Source organism: Scleropages formosus, chromosome 16, assembly GCF_900964775.1.
Source record: "Scleropages formosus chromosome 16, fSclFor1.1, whole genome shotgun sequence".
Taxonomy (NCBI): domain Eukaryota; kingdom Metazoa; phylum Chordata; class Actinopteri; order Osteoglossiformes; family Osteoglossidae; genus Scleropages; species Scleropages formosus.
The window spans coordinates 17631809-17653350 of record NC_041821.1 but is presented as its reverse complement, the minus strand read 5'-3'; the positions used below and the strand labels follow the sequence as shown (position 1 = coordinate 17653350).

Genomic DNA, 21542 nt, shown 5'->3' with positions numbered 1-21542 from the left:
GTTCCGTGAGGAGGATCATGGGATGTTACCTAAATGTCATAAATGTTTAATCTGACCCATCTTGGTGCAGACAGATACTGACAGGTTTGGGAAAATCTTTTAAACTCTGATCATTCATAAAAGACACAGGTGCCTTTTGCATGACACATATCTTTAAAAATATTTTTGTAAGGAAGCTGCCTTCTTTATCCAGAACAAAAAGAAACTAGACTGTTGACAGATGTAAGATGGAAAGTGATGGTTTGGTAGAGAAAAATTAACTTTTGGCTGTCAAACTCCCTTGACACCAAGATACTGATATTTTTGGTTGATATGCCCCGGATTCTCTCTCCATGGTGTATCCTTCTGACTTTTATTTGTGACATACTCTCTGCATTTCTCCTACAAAATACTAATGATCTGTTCAGGCTTCTAGTCCCATCTTCATTTCGCTAAAAGCTTAACAGAGGAGCACAGACTGTAATTGCCTGAAAGACTGCCCTATTACAAATCACTTCAAGTCACTTAATTTCTGTATGTGAACTAAAATTAGTTTTAGGCAGATTTAATTGTGACTTGTTATATTTATAAACAACTATAAAGAAACCCACACTTTTTTGAAATTTAATTGGTTTTTTTAACCTAAATGTCTGACACAGTAGGAATCCCCCAAGGTTTGCTGTCTTCTGTATCCTTCTCATAGTGGTCTCATTAAACTGGACCATGCGACAATGAGGAAGATCAACCACAACAACGGTCACCTCAGCCCCAGAGATTGACAACTTGTTTTCACTGTCAGGCTTGCAAAATGTGCCACTGATTCTGGTTCCTCACAAATATAGACACAAGTGAGGACACAGGTACATTGTTATTCATCATATGTAATGTATAAATAACAAGGTATTCCCAGGCAATCAGGTTATTGCATTGACATTTCAGTGGCTTAAGTCCTTTAATCACATGGCTTGGGTATTTTGACATTAACTCAGAGTTCTGACATGACTTGGCCTCAGCTGTTACCATGACAACCAGTATCCCCCTCAAGATGGGCACTTTTATAATACCTGAATCAATATCCCAATCCCTTAGTTTTTCTCCATCAGACAGGGACAAAAGATTTATGGGGAGACCTAGCGCCTCTAAATCATTGACAGTTTTGCAGGATGCTTAAAAATATGTCTTAGCTTTGAAAAAGATTTTGGAGCATATAGTGGAACAGATGTTTTATTTTACCTGATGCCTGAACTGCTCATGCTACATGATTGTATGTTATGTGACTGTATAAAGAATGGACAGGTTTCCCTCGTGTAATGAGGACTTCATTCACAAGAATTCTGAATTATAAGCAAATGTAATTTGTCTAAAAATTCACATTAGTCCGTCAACTCTGATGAAAAATGACTTAGAATAATTAACATTTCAATTCAAAATATGTGCCTGAGTGATTGAAATCTTACTGCAAGGTGACCAGATTCCTGGATGACTTGGCTTCTCCAGCACATATCAGTTGTCAGTGTTGTTTCCAGCTCACAGTCACAAAAATCTGGTGATACTTTGTCATGCATGACAACTATCAGTCATAAAGTAAAATAAAGTGCTAAAAATTGAAAAAGTAAAACCTTATGTAAAACAGTAAAGATGCATAGGACTCTCTTGAAAGGAAATATAATTTCAAATGACTTTGTATGAATTGATTCCTCATTTATGGCAATGAGATGTTTCAAATCGTTCAGCGCAGTGGTGTCTCAAAGCACTTGTCAATAAAATGATGTATTGTACAGGTTACAAGATGAAGCAATTCACAATATCAGCATTTTAAAAATTACAATAATACTAGAATTATTCCAGTTTCCATCTGAGTTTGCATGTTTCCCCCTGGTTTTTGCACCCCCAGATGTGCACTGGCAAACCACTTCTGTTCTTCCCTTGCCCTGGAAATCACTCAAGTGGTAACTCTGAGTCATCCTTGACTCAGTGGCACATCAGTTCAGTGTATGCATTCACATATTCATGTGCACACAATAAGGATAGTTTAGAGCCACAAAGTCACCTAGAACAAATATCTGACTGAAGTGAGATTCTGTTGGAGGACAACCTAGGAGGATCCATGAAGCTTCCGTGTTCTCCAGTATTTTTTATGCTGTTTTGTCCAGTGAAAATCCAGATTTTTTTTTTGCAATAAGCTTCCTGAAAAATTGCAGAGGAACTAAAACCTAGCTCATTTGTACATTGTGGATTTGTGTAATTTAAAGTAAGGCAAGAGAAGCCTGTACAGACAAAGTTGAGGAGTCCACTGACGAAGATTCCAAAATTTGTGAAAACAGAAAAGATATGCTCAAGTGTGCTTTTGCCTCTTTGCCTTCCAAAGCTCCTTTCAGTACACAGTTGTAATTAATTGGAATTAATACACTAATCAATTGTTCTATTACCATCATTGTATTAAAGTTTTTTCTGTCTAAAAATTTACACTATATTGTGTTATGCACCAGAATGCATAATAAAGCTAGAACTGGAAAAGAGGTAAAATATCTAGGCATTGCACATTAGCAAAGGCCTATAAAAAAATAAAAATAAATAAGGGGTGAAAGAAGAATGGAAACCAGCAACCATATGTCATTCCCAGTCTTTATTCATGCTTAGGAAACATTTTTTTTTTCCTTGTCATCGTCTGAAGTTGCCACCTGACCAACCTCAGGCTTATTGGTTAAGTAGCATGACTCTTCTCTTCCAGCAGAGAAGTGGTGACTACTTTTTCAGCAAGTATTTCACGTTGCCACATAGGCAATGCAATTTCTGTGAAATTAGGTCATATGCTTACTGCATGTAAACCAAGGAGATGTTGGCGGCATCAGAATGGCTAAATTGATTTTACAGCCCTTTTGATATAATAAGAAGTGAAGACCTTTCTTCTTAAGGACTGTTTCCCATTCCATTAGAGTAATTGCTTTAGCCTGATTGGCAGAAAATGATGTGTGGCATTCTCAATTAAATCAGACATATAATTAAAGTGAAAGAGACAGTCAGTTGACTATGGAAATCAGATGAATGGATCTGCTTGCAAGAACAATATTCTTTCGAAATTGTTGATTGAGTTGACACGCAGCAGTCATGTCTGCTAGTAAATTACCTCCTGTCTTCTATTTCATTGTGTTCATAAGCTATTGTGTGGAAAATGCTAAAAGGAGCTATTAAAGTTACTTCTCAGTTTTAGACATACTTCCTCAACTTGGTTTTCAACAATTTCCTCCAAACAGCAGCAGCTTTGAGTACAATGCAGTGGTTTGCTTGCAAAGTTATGATCTTGTTCAAAGATGAAGTCAGTGAAATGAGTCCATTCCAGTCATTGTCATACTAAGGAGAATATTTTTATTTGTTTATATTTTTGTTTTTCAGTGTGTAACAACAATATTTTATTGAGATAGATAAATCTGTAACGAAATATAATGATATACAGCTGTTAGAAAGGTTTGCAAACCTTTTGAATTATTTTGAGTGTTGCAGGAATGGTTCCTAATATTTGATCTGATCTTCAGAAGTCATAATAATAAATAAATGAGTGCAGTATTATTTAACACACATTTTGTATTGCCATATCTTTATTGAAGAAATGATTTAAGCAAAGTCACCGATAGAAGAATGTCCTTTATTGGCAATAACCTTAACCAAACACTTTTTTTTGCAACTGCTGTTCAGCCCTGCACAGCAGTTAGAAGGTATTTAAGCAAATTCCTCCATACAGAATTATTTCACTTTATGTATAGTTCTTGCTTGAACATTCTGCTTCATATCACACCACAATATTTCAATGAGACTGAGGTCAGTATTATGGCTATCTTGAAATATGGATATTGTTCTGTTTGAGCAACTCTCTGTACACTCACCACAAAGTTCAGCTTTTGTTCCAGAAGTGAGGCAATTTCATTTATATTTGCATAACTAATATAATAAAAATTTAATAATAAATTTAATAATAATTTTATAATTTGAAATCAAACAAAAATCTAATAAGATAAAATAAAAATCTAATTTATATAACTTTTTTCCTCCATAGTAACTTCCCATGAACACTACTTTTTTCAGTGTTTTTCATTTATGGTAGACTTGTGAACGTGTTGTTGAAGAACAATACCCAAATGTTGTAAATTTCTGAAAGGTTTAATATTGTAGCTATGTATTACCTGTAGTTCATAATGGTGTTTGGAACTGGTGCATATTTGATTAATTACCAATTAATTAGATTAATTACCAATAAAAAGCTAATACATTGTATAAACAAACACATTCTTCTTTTTCAAATTATACACTCACATACACAAAACAGTATATGCACTGTGTACTCAGATCCGTAACAATGTTCAGATTAAATTGTACCTTATTATATACACACACATACAGGGAAAAGTACTGTATACTCAGATCAAGAGCAATACTTTTCACATTAAAGCACACCCAATTATACACAAAACACATTAGATGACCAGTGTTGCAGTGTTTGCAGAATTCTTAATAGCTGCAGCGTATTATAAATTTAAATTTAAAAAAAAAAAAACAGTAGGCTCTTCAACCCGTGTCAGTCACAAACTTTCAAAAGAGATCTTCCTCCTTGATAAAGTTTTTTTTTTTAAAAAAAAAAAAAAACTATCCAAAATGGCAGGATAAGCGTTGAACTGTGATGTCCTTCGTGCAGTCCGTAATTTGTCCACACTAGCTGTAACATGAGAAAAACAATATTTCAGCATGCAGAATGAGCTAAAGGAACCTCTGTGCACCTGGGACACAAAACAGCACGATCTTGCCAGCCTCTGTGCATCAAGTTTCTGATGCGTGCTCCCATGTTAATATATTTCACGTGCAGTGCTGTCGCAATCGTTAATTAACAATGTATGGCAATGTTGCAAAAAACTATGACATCCCATGCAACTAACTTAACATAAGAATGAAGTAAAAATATCATGTGGCTCACAAACATGGATGTTATCAATGGTCTACCTCACTGTGGACTAATGGAGAGCCAAGTCTTCATCTTTTTGTAACCCGTTCCAGTCTTTTGAGCTTCAACAACTGTTCATTAGGTCATATTACACTTGAACAGAATTCTGCTGTGATGAGCAAGTAATCAAACCTGTATTTATTATATATTTTTTTTTTTTATGCATGCCAGGGCAGGTCAACCCATAGCTGAATTAGATAAGATACTTGCATTATTGACTGAAATATCTGACAATTATCCTCTTCTCAATATGTCATTATCTTATACTGTAGGTTCACATACTTTTCCATTAATAATCTTGATTGATACAGCTATGTGTTCAGTAAAGACGTGAAAATGTAAACTTCAGCTTGTGTTTGTCAGTTAAGACTGCCCTTATTTATTATTATGAGTTATATGATCAGATCGTGTTTTATGACCCATTTAGGAAGAAATCCAATTTCAGAGGGTTCATAAAGTTTTTCTCAACTGCACAAGGAAGCTCAGTTATTCTTTTAGATGCATTTTAAACTAAGTTGATTTTTTCATGTGATTTTTTTTTTAATCATTAAAGTGCTATTAAGTGCTATTTACAAAGAAAGGGTGTGTTTAAGCCTAATTTAAATGGTGTATTTCTGTTACACAAAGAATATAGAGTGTCATGGAACTAAATGAAGAAGTTCATGTTGTAGTGAATAAATGCAGGTATAACAACACACAAGACAAATGAGGAACTAAGCAGGGGAATTCATGACAATTCAGATGAGCAACTAATGATCACAGGGAGGAGGTGTTAGCTATGAGGGACGACTTTGCAATGAGAGACTCTAGTCACTCCTCTTTTAAAGGCTGTCTTGACTGGTAAATGCCTGTGAGATCCTGAAGAAGGATCCCTCTGATGGGAACTGACATGCCTCATACCTGGGGACCACACAGTTGAAAATTTAGGGACCCTTTTCAAAAGCTAGATAATAACTTTCTGTTTTAGAAAACAAAGTATTCATTTTGCCACTGCATCCCAAGAGTATAGACCTGGCTGAAAATAAACTTGTACAAACAAATGAAATAGCTAAAAAGGTATATCTCACATTCCTTCAGAGCACACAGAGAACAACTCTGTATTATTTCGCCTCTTCTACCTGTCATTTACACACAGGTACAAGCACCTTTCTGATAGGTTTCTTAGCAATCAAACAACACATGACAAAAAGTTGAAGTGAAAATTATGGAATTTTGGAGTTATACATAATATGTCAAATATGACATTATTTTCAAGCAATATGAAAATATTCCATAAATCCATGAGGAAACAAATGAACCCTTTCATGTGAGGACTGGGTTTATGGCTATAAGGCAGAGGATTCTGAAAAAGATTATTTGGAAATATCATTCTTCAAATTATTCTTCTGTAAGTTTTCCCTCTATAAGCGAGATTGTCTTGCAAAAGAATTGTAGTGTAATAATAGGAATTGCTACTATATTGTATGAAAATGTCAGTCAAGATACAGTGCAACAAAATTTCATTTAAAATGCAGCAAACCCCAGTTTAAACAGCATGTCTGCAACTTATTACTGGGGATGCCCCAGATTTTCCTTATTGCTTAAGTGGTGTGTCAGAAAAATAACATGTGGTTTCTTGCAGTATTTAATTAAGTGAAATCTGTTCTCTCAAATAAGACTTGAAACTAGTCTAGAACTGGCATCAAATAATGAAAGAAATACGCAACAAAATATATGTAGTAATTATCCTGATAAAGATGCATAAGGAAATGCTTGCTAGGAAAAATGTCTGCCTATGCAAATATTTCTTGATGTCCCTGGAAACTCTCAGGTGACAGTAATTCATTAAACTGTAGTCATAATGACTGGTCAAATCAGTAGCCAAGTGGACCGTAATACCATTAATGATGAGCTAATTACAAATGAAATTAATACTAGGAATGGTACAGAAAACTTAAACATGACTTAAGTATTTCAATAATTAAAAAGCCAATAAACAAAAATAATTTTCAGTCCTGTACTATGTTCAAAGGAAAAAACATACATTGAAAATGTTCAATTCTTGGATGGGCTCTGGGCTGTTGCGATCCTGACAAGGACAAGCGGTTTATGACAGTATGGCAAAAGTACCGGTTCATGGGACAAGAGAACTGACACTGACTCGGAGCTTCTTGGTTCCGTGACCTTTATTCTGGAACTCTTAGGCTAGGCACAGTGCCGCAGAGAAGGTGATGAGGGCAGTCATGGCCCTAGTCTATCTCCCCTTCCAAGGCAAGTTCTTTCTCACGGTCAAGCAGTGGCTTAAATGGAGGAGTCATGGCAACTGAGTGTTTGTTAATAATAGGTGTAAGAGTTAGGGTGGCATGGTTACCAGCATGGTAGATAGGTGTAGGCTGTGGTGAATGTACACTGATGTTCCATATGCTGCATTCTGTTCGTGCTGAGGTTGCGTCCTGTGTATTGTACGTGTGTACTGATATGTGAAGGTATACTGTCCTCCTGCATGCATACCACAGAAAGCAAGTGAAAATACCCATTAATGTTAGATACATTCCACGAGAATGAAATGTTCACCGCAAACATAAAAGTTGGATGACTCAATTTTTCTTGAAAATCAGGTTTTAGTCATGTAGAATTCACTCCTTGTGAAGCGATGATTTCTTGAATATTACCTACATACAACCAAGAGCAACAACCGCTTGCCCTGACAAGCCAGAGCCTATTCTGGAAACACAGGACACAAGGGGGAGGGGAAACAACCTGGACAGGAGGCCAGTCCATCGCAAGGGGTGCAAGACTCAAACCCCAGACTCACCACCCAGCAGGAACCAACCAAACCCACTGCGCAACCACCCCCTACATACAGTGAAAGTTCACTAGGTAGTAGATGTCCCGAAAGCATGAGCCATGAGACAGGGTGATGTCTCGAAAGCATGAGCCATGAGACAGGGTACACTCAGAAAGGGACACTAGATATTAGTAGGTGGATCAATGTTTAATCTACATACATGCTTATATAATATCTGTGCAGGTTTTTACTTGTACAGTTTCATATATTGAGTCCAAGCCTACGGTTGTTTGAACTGTTAATGCCTTGGGAGCCAATGAGTAGAAATTTGTCCTTCCACTTCTCTGTTTTTTTTTTTCTTTCTTTCCCCCTTTCTGCCTTTTTCTCACCCAGCTGACTCACCTTCATACAGTCAACGCAAGAGCTCTGTATTAAAAAGGCCAAATATCTCCTCACCCATACTGACTTCCTGAACCCTTGACCTGGAGGACAACTCAGAAGACCATCTTGAACAACTTAATCTCTCTGCTAAATTCTGGAAGTTTTCTTTTTTTCCTTCTCCATTCAAAGTCTACATGTCATGGACATGGGATGTTCTAGAAAGCAAAAGGAATTTTGAAACATGTTAAAAATTAAGAGCAAAATAAGACCTGAGGAAAGGAAAGTTTTGCATTCATTGGAAGACCACACAAGGGTGGCTCTTATTCTCACTTCCCTCGGCCGCAACACAAACGTTTGGGAGGAAGCTCCTTCCTTGCAGCTGTGCCCGGCTGAGCGCTTTCGCTGGACTGCCAGTGCTTGAATGTCCATGGAGTGAGAGAGAGTGGGGGGTAACAAGCAGAGAGATTTTTCTTCAAAAAAATAAATACATTCAGAGGAATAGTTTCAGCAGAAAGCTGCAAGTGCCACTGGCTCGAGGGGTCTTGAATGGACAAAGGACAACAGTATTCAATACAGTGGCCCCCCATCGCTGGTCGACACCCCGCCCCCTGCCCCAGGTGCCTCCGGCCAAGAAAGCTCAGCGGAGTTGACGGCACTCCAGTTGCAGCACAAGCTCTCTTCCCCACCCCCACTACACACATCTCCCTCCTGCAGCTTGTGAGGGACTGGAGGGGAGGGAAAGACGGAGAGAGGGAGAGAGAAAGGCACAGAGGCAATGATCGTCACGGGGGGGCAGATCCTCCGCCAGGAGGAGCCATGCAGACAGCGGCAAGGCTCTCAGACAGAGCTGAGCTCACCCAGCGGCGACCGCATGTCTCTGCTCTGATCTGCGCTCCCAATGATCCAACCCCCGGGGCACCCACCCACCACATATCTCGAAATGGAGAAGTACACCTGGATGCTGGAGGGGGTGGGACGTCTGAAGTGAAGAAGGAAAGAAGAAAAAATGCATTCACCATGATCTTCCCCTTAAAAAAAACTTTCTCTTTTCCTTTTGCCATTTTTGCTCTTGTGAATTAAAGTTTACTTTCCTTCTCTTTGGAAAACAGGTTTCTAGACTGCAGAGGTTGAGGGTGAGGTTGTAACAATATTTCAGAGACTCGGATTTCCACCTTGTTTCTTTGGCAGCTACAAAAGCCACTTTGGTTATACGTTTGAGCTGCACAATCTGGATTAGACCTCTTTGGACTTCTTAATAATTTGTATAATGTCATTTTCTTTGTTGGAACACAAAAATAGAGAAAAGGATCCTGTGCTTTCAGTTTCTCTCTGCCTTTTTGTGGATTATATGTGCAGTTACCCCCTTTCGGTCAGTCTCTCATGGAAGATTGCTCCCTGCCAATCATAATGATTAATTACAAAGAGAGGAAAAGAGTAAGTATACTGCCTTTATGATTTCTTTCCTTCAATTCTCATTCACTCCATCATGTGTCAAGCAGAGCATGACAACAATACGGCACTGCTAGTGGTTAACACAGTTAGAAAGGAATTAATCTGTGTCTGTTATGAAAAATCATCTACTTAGAAACAATAATCTAACATCCATAATAACATGCAGCACATGTTCTAATGCAAAGTTTTTCTGTGTCTACTCGCTTGCTGGCTGCCCGGTGTGCGGCACAGAGAATAAGACGAGGGTGTCTGTGCATCCTGTAAGAGGTACCAACCAAGATTTAAGTGAAGGTTCGGGAAAGGGTTGCCCAGCTGATCCTCCTGTCCTTTAACTTCTTGGGGACAAACCAGAGTGGTGACACCCCATCTGGGAGAAGCCTGCCACACCCCCCACACCATAATGGTGCGGCCACCACCACCTACCAACAAGCCCCACGTGTGCCTGTCCACTATCCTCATTATGAGCAGCATGGCACTGATGGATGCCTACCTGGTGGAGCAAAACCAGGGTCCTCGCAAGATTGGCATTTGCATTATGGTGATGGTGGGTGATATCTGCTTCCTCATCATCCTTCGCTACGTTGCTGTGTGGGTGGGTGCCGAAGTCCGCACGGCCAAGCGTGGCTATGCTATGATCCTATGGTTCCTCTACATCTTCGTACTGGAGATCAAGGTATACTTCATCTACCAAAACTACAAGGCTGACCGCAGGAGCCTGGACTCCATCTCTCGCAAGGCCCTGACTCTGCTGTTGTCCATTACTGTGCCTGTGCTCTACATGATCCTGGTGGGCATCGATCATATGGAATATGTGCGTGCATTCAAGAAGAAGGAGGAAATCCGCAACCGGCTCTTCTGGGTGGTGGTGGACCTCCTGGATATCTTGGACATACAAGCCAACCTGTGGGAGCCCCAAAAGAAAGGGCTCCCCCTTTGGGCGGAGGGCCTGATGTTTTTCTACTGCTACATCCTCTTACTAGTCCTGCCCTGTGTGTCACTGAGTGAGATCAGCATGCAAGGCATCAACATTGTGCCCCATAAGATGATGCTCTATCCCATCCTCAGCCTGGTCACCATCAACATCATCACGCTTTTTATCAGAGGCGGCAACCTGATCTTCTACAAGGACATGAGGGTTTCTGGAATTCTGATGGGAAAGAACCTCATAGCCATCATTCTAAAAACCTGCAGTTTTGTGCAGTACAGGGCACAGTTGCAAAATGTGCCCCCCACCCTAGGCATAGAGCTCCAAAAGAATGCCACCCCGCAGGCTCCTCCAATGCTTACGCCACCCCAGGTTGTGATTCAGGACATGACAACCTTGCCAGAGGTGACTACCTGTGAACACACATGACGCACAAAGCAAAGTGAAGTAAAAAAAAATGACAGTACCATAGTTCGGAAACATGCTGAAATATTTGTCAAGTCTTGGTGCCAATTATATAATAGAAAGCGAGGATTTCCAATGAAAGTGAAGAAGACGTATTTTTCAGATCCATATCAAGAAAAAACTGATCAAAAATATATATATTTTTATATGTGTAAATTCAGCTGTGTGGTTATTTATGACTTCAGTAAGTGTGATGGAATAATGTAGTGTACTGCACATTTCAATTTTTTGTCATTCTATGGTCAGGGTAACTGTTATTGCAAGGCTACTTAACAGTAAAAAGTCGAGTTCAAACACTTTTTAAAATGAAAGCGTATTTTATATGTAGTTATTTGATAAAGTATTGTGAATTCTTGGGACTTATTTTTATGATATAAACCTCTACTCAGAAGCTGTAATTATTAATATAGGTATTCATAAGCATTTTTTATCGCAGTTCACTACAGCCACTGTAGTTTATCATTTTACAGGTGAAAATAAAAGAAAAAAAGCATTTTTCCATCTAAATCCACCGTTTTTTTTTATACAGAGTAGTGATACTGTATAGGTGAGTATACTGAAAGGATAATGACAGACCCTTAAAAATTTCTTATGCTCAGCCTTATTAACAATTTAGGTAGCTCAGAAGAAAGATACTGGTCACAGATATAAACATGATTAAAGTACCCTTGCAAGGCAGCTGAAATATTCGTTCAACATTGGCCTTTAAATGATCACGCAGTCATAATAAAGAATAGCATTTGATCAATAGCTATATTAAAATTCATAAGCTAAGTCTATTTAAGGAAAGAATGGACAGATGTAACTATGCTATCAGGTAAGAAATCACCGCTACACTCTTCATTTTTATGCAATTTATTTTTGGTTCATCTTTCTCAGCTTCACCGTTACTTATGATGCTCCTTACCTGATAATTAAAGAAAATGAGATTTTGAAACAAAAAGTTGAGAGAAGAGTTGCCCGTTGAGGAAGATGAAGGGCAATGATGAAATGTAACAAGAACTAAGAATGTTTCCCAGAGGATTTGTAATTCTTTCAAGGATAAATGGTGCTAAACCCTTGCTGATCTGGCTCTGCAGACCAGTTGACTCAGTGTAGTGGTCACTTAAGTTTATTATACTTTTAACTGTGCTCTGAAAGGCAGATTAATGTGTGGACACAGCTTGTATAGAGCTTAAGGAACCAGGCTTTGCACTTTGTGTCACGATTGTACAACCATTCTTTTATATAAGATGACATATGTTTATAGAGCAAATGAACTTTACTGCAGTAACTGAGGTTAAGTGCCTTGCTCCTATGCTCTGTTTGGGGCTTGACCAAGCAACCTGTAGGTTACAAATCCATGTCCTTATTCATTATGCTAATTCTTACCTTTTATGCCTCAAAAAGTAGTTACCTTAATTTGACTGAAGTTTTCAGATATCCACAAGCGTAACTGGGTCAAATAAAAGTGTGTGCTACAGCATGTATGTTGCTTTGGGGGGGAAGCATTATTGTGGAGCTATGTAATTTAATGGAAAGCACAGTAAACTGAAAGGCGTGAAAAATTGTTGCTCACTGTTTTCAGTTTTACTTCATCTATGCAAGTGAACTAAAGAGCATTTCTGTGTCACTGACTACATAACTTTCATTGTACTTTCAGATTAACATGGAAACATTATTGCTTATTAAGAATATGTTAAGAATGCACTTATTTTTTGGGTTATCTTAAAAGTTCTTGTTGCTTTTTTTTCTGAAACAACTGAGCGATATGCCACTTCACCTGATGTTACAGGTGTAAAGTTGGCGATAGATATAATTTATTCTCTAAAACAGTCTTGCTGGGAAATGGACTGACAGTACTTCATGTGCAGTCAATTAACACAACACATTCAAGTTTTGTTAAGAGTTACAGATGGTCTGTGGTGCTATCCATGGTGAAATCGACCTCTACAAATTTCTCTTAAGACTTGATTTTGAAGTTGAAGATATTAGGCAAAACCCAAAACTAGTTAGAAAGAACCTGAACGGAACTCAAAACTGCCATTAAAAAAAAAAAAAACCTGACGAATGCAGTAGCCTAAATATTCCCTTTTAACCACAACCTATATTTGTGTTTGGACTGCAGCCGAATCTCAGCGCTTCTGAGATTCACGAGAGGCACACTTCTACTCACCGAAATGGGCTGTGCTCCAACTTTTATTGCCACTCCAACAAGCAACAGTGAAAATGAGAATCGCACTAACAAATAAGCCCCAACAGCTCATCTTATAAGCTTAGCCTGGTTGCTCATCCTAGATTTAAGGGTGACGATCAAAGACATATCAGTCTATTTTATATGCACAATGAATTACCCCTCTGTTCCATCCAGACATAACACCTTACATGCTGTTCTGCCTAATAGCGGTAGTTTCAAGCGCTCACTACAACTGCCCAAATCATGCAGCCTACTGGCTGGCTTTGCAGTGTATCGCTAATAAATAACACTTTCTGTTCCTAAAATGGATCTTGAACAAGTTAAGGCAGGCCTGCTATTATGAGCCTCCGATTATGATGATTGGATCTGTTGTTCTGCTGAAGGTGGCATAAGAAGCAGGTCAGTGCACTTACTGATCATCTGTCTGGCACCTGAGAAGTTTCATTATATCGCTGTGGGACTATAAGCAGTCTGCACCACCAAGCATCAAAACCCCTTCTAACTTCATCATTAAGCTTCTGAAATAACAAAAGTAACAAACTGTACACCTCCAAATGGACTGGGCATGAAACTCCTCTAATTCCATTTTATTAGGTTCACTGGAGATTTCAACTTGCAGAGTGTTCTGTTCAGCACTGTAAAGCTGTTCAAAACCTCAATCATTTTTTTTTTACCGCTTAAAAGAAATTTTAAGTCTTTTTGGCCATTTTTCAGTTTTTTTTTCTTTGTTTTTTTGTTATTATTGCTTTAAATGGACAAAAACCTTCCATGCCTTAAGAAATGAGTGACCTGATTTTCACACACGCCTTCTACATCACACAAATATGAGGGAAATTAGAAAAACAACTGAATATACCTTTTGTGAAAATCACTATATTGAGATTCATTTAATATTAATTGGTATGCACATCATGTGCGCAGCATGGCTAGCACAGCATTCCTGTTTAACTTAATGAATAGTGTAGGTTCCAGGTGTGTTTATTTTGTGTTTATTCCACATTTACATTTACATTTATTCACTTAGCAGATGCTTTTCTCCAAAGCGACTTACAATGGATACTATATAGTGTTACTAGCCCACACACCTTATTCACCAAGGTGACTTACACTGCTAGATACACTACTTACACTGGGTCACTCATCCATACATCAGTATTCCAAAATAGCTTTTTTTTTATATATATTTCCATTTTAATTTTTCACTTTTTGTCTACTTGGAAGCAAAAACTTCACTAGGAAGGGCAGGAATCAGTGTGGGTCACTCCATACATAGAAAAAAATTAATGTAATATTTCTGCACAAATGAGTCATACCTCTTCTGCAGTATGACTAATAAGAGAACGTAGCATTTTTGATAATTACAAAAAAATATGATGAAAAAATCCAAAACGGAACAGAAAACATTGAAATGTTTTACTATATTTCTTGTGACCTAAAAACTGAGAGTTGTACAGTTATTTGAATATAGATATTTGATAGTTTCAGTTTAATTACAGCTCACTTAGCAACGTTGCAAACACCTAACTCTGTCTTGTAAGCTTTTAAATGAAGCACATATGCATTTGTCCAAAAAAGAGAACAAACTGAATGCATTCATCTGACTTAAAAAATGTAACTAAATGTGATGGCAACCATGAACTCTGTAATATTCCAGAATATAAAGAAAAAATGTAACAAAGTGTCAAATAAATAGTCAAGAATCCCTTGTAGCATTCTGAAAATAGAGCAGACGACTGAAATATTGCTTGTTATAATACTTTGCCTTCAACTATCCATGAGGGCATAACTAAAAAGATTTAATTTTAGCAAGTTAAACTAGAGGGATAAAAATGACTCTGTGGACCCAATTTTTCCAGCTCTTTCAAAACTGGTTTACATTTGATGATTTCTGAGCCTTTAGAAAACACACAAATGATCACAGAACTGCAAAAACATCAAGCAGCACTAGAGATTAAGTACTAGCTGAATCCTTGGACCCTGTCTTTATTTGTCCTGAGAATCAAAATAGAGACTGATCATACCAACACTAAAGTGATCATTAATGCGCTTATGTTTTTTATTTTTTCTTGTTATAGCTGCAAACCACACCTCGTGCTGTAATGATATACAGGTGCTTTATAATGTGGAAACTTGTAAAAATATTAATGCATTTGCTGTTCTTTAACCCTCAGATTGTTTTATTTATGGGTTAGGAAATATTGTCTTTACAACTGTTTCTAACTTTTCTACTTTATACTAATTGCTTCCTCACAAGCATGAGCTATAGATATCAAATATATACAATAATTGAGCAGAATATAAGGGGGTGCGGTGGCGCAGTGGGTTGGACCGCAGTCCTGCTCTCCGGTGGGTCTGGGGTTCGAGTCCCGCTTGGGGTGCCTTGCGGCGGACTGGCGTCCCGTCCTGGGTGCGTCCCCTTCCCCCTCCGGCCTTACGCCCTGTGTTGCCGGGTAGGCTCCGGTTCCCCGTGACCCTGTAAGGGACAAGCGGTTCTGCAAATGTGTGTGTGTGTGTGAGCAGAATATTTGTTAGGTATGGAACTTGTTTTACATTTATAAGCACTATATCAACTGATTCTTCTTTTGGTTGTTCGCAGTGAGATAATATGTTGCAGCTTAATGCTCCACTGCAGTATTTTCCTGATGAAAAGTAATAATTAATTGAAGTGATGTAAGAGCCTGTCACTAAACACAAAACACCTTATTGGCAGGACAGCTGGTAGTATAGTGGTTAGGGCTGCTACCTTTAGAGCTGAAGGTCACAGGGTCAGTCCCCAACTCTGTTTGTAGTACCCTTGAGCAATGTACTTACCCTAAATTGCTCCAGTAAAATTACTCAGCTGTATAAGTGGATAAATAATTATAAGCTTGTGATAATAATAAGTTGCTTTAGAGAAAAGTGTCAGCTAAATGAATAAATGTAATGTCAGCCAAGAATGGGTGCTGGTTGCTGTGGGTGTGGAATGGATTAATGCATCATGTCTACACATAGACTCATGAGTCAGGGTTTGTTACCTCCAGTGTTGTGCTGGAGAGACATTGGCAGTTTGGGTTGTAGAAAAACTCATGATGTCAACATTGATCCTGTGCAGCAATGCCTGTAATAAGTTCATAAAATGTTGATTTGTCTTACTATCAAAATGATCATTTTGACTGTTGCCTATAAAATATGACATGAATACAGTACACACAGTCAATGAATTGTGACAAATTTTGCAACATCTCACACTGTCATATCCATCCAGAGGTGTAAGCTGAAGTGAACTCAGGTGCGATGTTTATTTTCAAGAGAGTGGTGGATTTAGTGATGATTGTGGACATGGAGCACTGGAGATCCAGTGACTGGTTAACCATGAGGCTTGAGTACTGGGAGATGCACAAACATGGAAACATGGCAATAAAGAGACTTGGGTGTCGCAGGAACGTGGAAAGCAGGGAAGACACGGAAACCCGAAGACGTGGAAATATGTCGGGCGATGACAGGAATACGCAGGAACAGGTACGAACAACAAGGGGTAGGTACACAGGAGCAACACCCACTTCCTCTCTAGCAGAAACATGACTGACGTTGATCAAGAATCCACAAGTTAATAACTGATCTTCTCCATACTTACACACCTAGTTACTGCTTGAGTAGATTGTTACTTCATTGAGACAAGGTGTGTCAGTCTCAGCCAGGCTTTAAGGTTTTACACACCATTTGATATTCAGTTAAAATGACAGTAACCGAACTACAAAATTTTACGTATTTCAACTTGTTTATAACCGTAAAATAGTGTGTGGAATTTGCTGTTCCTTCACTTTAAAGCTTTTGTTTTATTCAAAAAAAATTAATATACATTAATTCTGATTTCAAATTTCTGCTCTCATAAGGAATTTCTTTTGTGAAGTGACAGCTTGTTAAGCAAATTTAGAGAACAAATTTCATATGAATGTCAGTCTGAGTTCTGGTAATACATGTGTTTGTTACGTGAAGGAAGCCTGTAATGGAATCACTCACTCACTGTCATTAACCACTTGTCCAAGTTGGAGTTTCAGTGGTCAGAAGCCTATCCCAGTAACATAGGGTGCAATGCAAAACAGAGTACGCCCTGGACAGGGTACCAGTCCATCACAGGGAAGCTGGGATGTTACACTTAAATACAGAAAAAGCACAGATGTGGCTTCTTTCAATGGTGAAAGCCATTGTTTGTTTTTATAGTAGTTTATTAATTTTAATTTGGAGGGTCTGTCAGAGTATTGAAAATGTCTGTCAAATGTTCAGGCCTGCCAACCACTTCTAAATGAAGAGCTCACAAAGGAAGTGTCAGTTTGAGGCACAGGTAAGAGATGGCTTTTGAGGATACGGAGTTCTGTCGGAAATTGTTATACTGGGTTGGGTTGAAAGACTGTATCACAGATCAGTTATTTTAATTCACAGAACCTGAGGTCGATGCCTATGAGCTCAATTATGTTACATGAACTGCTGGAAGACACCTATCTACACTCCCAGTCTTATCAGACTAATCCGCTGTGAAGAGAATCATGATTTGTGAGATACATAACCACAGAATTTTCTTTTGAAATATGTTAACTGTAACGGGAATCCTTGCCTTGGTTTTGAAGCTATATTCATTTCAAATGACTGCTGCTTCATCTTTGAAATGTTCTGGCATTCTGCGAATGTGAAAATTCAAAAAGGGTTGAGAAGTTTTGTACATAAAGTTTTGGAAATTTCAGGAAAACAAGACAGAAATTTAAAAATTCAAAGGACTTCTATTGGGTAAGATGCGCAATCAATATTTCAAATGAAATTGCACTCTAAGGTTGGAACAGCAAAGTTATTCTATTGATTGAATAAAGCTTCTCAAAGAGCAGTCATATACAATCTCAGTTGAGCATAGACCCTTGTGAAAATAAAGTTTCTGTACAATTGTGAAACGCTTTGAACAAAAGTGTCAGCTAAAGAGTAATAAGTACGTACTATACGATGAACAGAAAACTGTCCTATTAACACACACACAATGTCTACAACCGCTTGCCCCGAGTCCATCACAAGGCACCCCAAGCAGGACTCAATCCCCAGACCCACTACAGAGAAGGCCCCAGCCAAAGCCATTGCGCCAACATGTCCACCCATTCCATTAACAATTACTCTTAAAAATACCAACCATCTTCTGTAATATGGTAGTTTTCATTTATGACAATGCTGATTGAGGTGATTGTTATACTCAGTGTGGTTAACATAAGGAGCAGCATTTTATAAAGAAATCATATGGAAGAAGCAACAATATTACTAAACAACAAAGACAGAAAAAAGTAACAAACTAAGCACCTAAGTTCAATAGTTTCCAAACTCACATCTGAGTAGTTTACCACGGATCAATAGATTGTTAATTCTGTTGGCGACTACTATATATTAACGTATGCTAGATTGTAAAGCTTTACGTTGGACATATCCGTTGACGACATAGGGTATGGACTGATCCTATGTTCAGACAAAGTGTTAAAAGTGATGGATGTACACCATCCATGCAATGCCCTGAATTTCCAGCTGTTCTGAGCAGTGGGTGATGTGCTTCCAGTCTTGGATGAGAAGCTTGTTGTTTCTAGGACATTGCTTGTTCTCACTACTGAAACTATAGGTCATCTTCGTCACTGACTTGGTTGCTGCTTCAGCAGCTGCCGGCTCACGTTCCGCTGGTTGTTCTCCCATTATAAAACTGCATAATAGTAAATCACCCAATAGGTGAGGCGAAATAAGACAACTCCTGTTGCTGATCAATGCTGCATCCCCAGGTATTGAACCTGGTTTATCATGCTTTATGTCACACTATGAAATAATCAGAATTAAAATCTGCGCATTTCATTGCAAAAAGCTTTCAAAGAAGAGAATGAACAATAACACAATGGATAGTTGAGACCAAAAAAATAAACTTAACTTTTATAGGTCAATAAATTTCTCTGCACCTTCATTCACAGTCTCCTGGAAAAGCTCAGAAAACATTATCCTGCCCATTTCCTGTTATCAGCAATTTGGTACATAAAGGTGCTGCCGTGGCAGGTTAATCTAGCTGTCAGAAGCCTTCCCATAAATACAGCCAGGGTCATGGTTAATATGTATTTAAGCTCTCAGCTGTTTCCTCTGTGCACTTCAAACCTGTGTGGCAAAGCACAACTCAGTGTAGTTCATCCACTCACCAGTAACAGGTAAATGTAATATGTCACCTCTCAAGTAAATATAAAATATCTCTGATTGTTCAAATACATTATTTTAGACACCTATTCAATAAATATTGTAGATTTACAATGGTTAAGAAGCCTGACTTGTAGCAAGAGTTGGACTTCACAAGTTACTTTATCTTTGAACAAAAGTGTAAGAAACAGTATATATACTGGAGAACAGTGAGCGGACAGCCTGTGATCAACTGATTTCCTCAACTTGAACCATCTCCTCGGTGGATATTAGTCTGGTTTCAAAGTTAGTCACTCCACTGAGACGGCGCTTTCGGCAGTGTCTGATGCTTTCCAATCTGCTAGAGCTGCCTCCCTCTCCTCGGTCCTCATCCTCCTTGATCTGTCTGCAGCATTCGACACTGTCAGCCACAGGATTCTACTCTCCTCTGTTAGTCGGCTTGGGATCAAAGGAGCGGCACTAAGATGGTTTGAGTCCTACCTATCTGGCAGATCCTATCAAGTGGTCTGGCGGAGCTCTCGTTTTTCTGTCTCAACTGGTGTCCCGCAGGGCTCGGTACTGGGTCGTCTTCTCTTCTCGAGCTACACTTCCTCCCTCGGCCTGGTCATACCCTCCCATGGATTCAAATACAACTGCTATGCTGATGATACCCAGCTCTTCCTCTTCTTTCAACCTGGAGCGTCAGATATCTCCGCACACATTGCTGCCTGCCTGTCGGACATCTCTGCACAGATGTCTGATCACCACCTGAAACTCAACCGCTCCAAAACAGAGATTCTTCACCTCCCAGCTGGCCTGTCCTCCTTTCACGATTTATTGATCAAACTGGACAACTCACTCATTTGCCTACCTCCTCGGCTAAGAGTCTGGGAGTGATGATTGACTCAAGTCTGTCTTTCTCTCAGCACATTGAAGCCACAACCCAGACCTGCAGATACGTTCTGGACAATATCCACAGGATCCATCCCTACCTCACAACTACCTCACAACTGACTCTACCCAACTACTTGTCTAGGCCATGGTGACATCCCGTCTGGACTACTGCAACTCTCTTCTATGTGACCTTCCTGCAGCTGCCATCAAACCTCTTCAGCTGATACAGAATGCTGCTGCATGAGTTGTTTGGTTTGCCAAAGCATTCCCACGTATCTCCTCTACTCATTTCTCTGCACTGGCTTCCTATAGCTGCCCGAATCAAATTCAAGACCCTGGTTATTGTCTACAAATGCATCAGTAAAACTGCTCCCAGCTATTTAAAAGACTTGATCAACCGTTACACCCCAGCTACACCCCTTTGCTTATCTACTTCTGCCCATTTGGTGGTCCGCGCATGACAAGTAAAGCATGGAAGTTCTCGGTTCTGGCTCTGTTGTGGAATGACCTCCTACTCTGACTTAGAACTGCAGAAACTCTGTCTACATTCAAGAAGGGTCTGAAAAGTCACCTTTTCTGGACCCACTTCGCCCAAGATCTCTCCAGCTCATGTATGGTGTAGATGTTCATGCACCTTAACTCTATGATCATCCCCAGATAACCCTTTACACAGCCGCTACTCTGCGCTACGCTACATTGTATGTAAATGTTTGGGTACCTTATAAAAAACCTTGTAAGGAAGGTTATCAGGATTCATCTATCCTGCATTTTCTGCACCTACTTGAGCGATCAACATCGGTGGAACAAGTGGAAAGTAGCAAACTAGGTTTACTGAAGAATCACATGTCTGCAGCTATGTCTCTTTCTCCTAATGTAATGCAGAAATTTGTATTTTCGCTGAGATGTACATCGCTTTGGAGAAAAGCGTCTGCTAAATGAATAAATGAAAATGTAATATATATATTCAGTACTGTGCAAAAGTCTTGGGTACTTAGATGTTTCACAACAATATTTGTTTTATACACTTATTTAATGTCTTCAGCATTAGTGTCAATGGGAAAGAGTATATTTTAGATTTCCAAGCATTCCTTTTGCAAAAAGTTACAGTATTACAGTATGGGTTTTGTATGTCATTAAAGAAAGAAAGTACACATACACACAGGCTGAAACTTGGCCCAAGTAGGGTCGCGGCAAACCGGAGGCCAACCCAGCAATACAGAGCGCAAGGCTGGAGGGGGAGGGGACACACCCACGATGGAACGTCAGTCCATCGCAAAGCACCTCAAGCAGGATTTGAACCCCAGACCCACCACACAGCAGGACCCAACCAAGCCCACCGCAACCCCGCTCGGGACAAGTG

The 21542-nt window shown here is 39.1% G+C and overlaps 1 protein-coding gene across 1 annotated transcript; it reads left to right on the top strand.

Annotated features, from left to right (window-relative positions):
- The first annotated feature begins 9969 nt into the window (after positions 1–9969).
- LOC108933693 (transmembrane protein 121-like) lies at positions 9970–10923 on the top strand. Its single transcript, XM_018750893.2, has one exon. The coding sequence runs from the start codon at positions 9970–9972 to the stop codon at positions 10921–10923; it is 954 nt and encodes a 317-aa protein (XP_018606409.1).
- The last annotated feature ends 10619 nt before the right edge of the window (positions 10924–21542 follow it).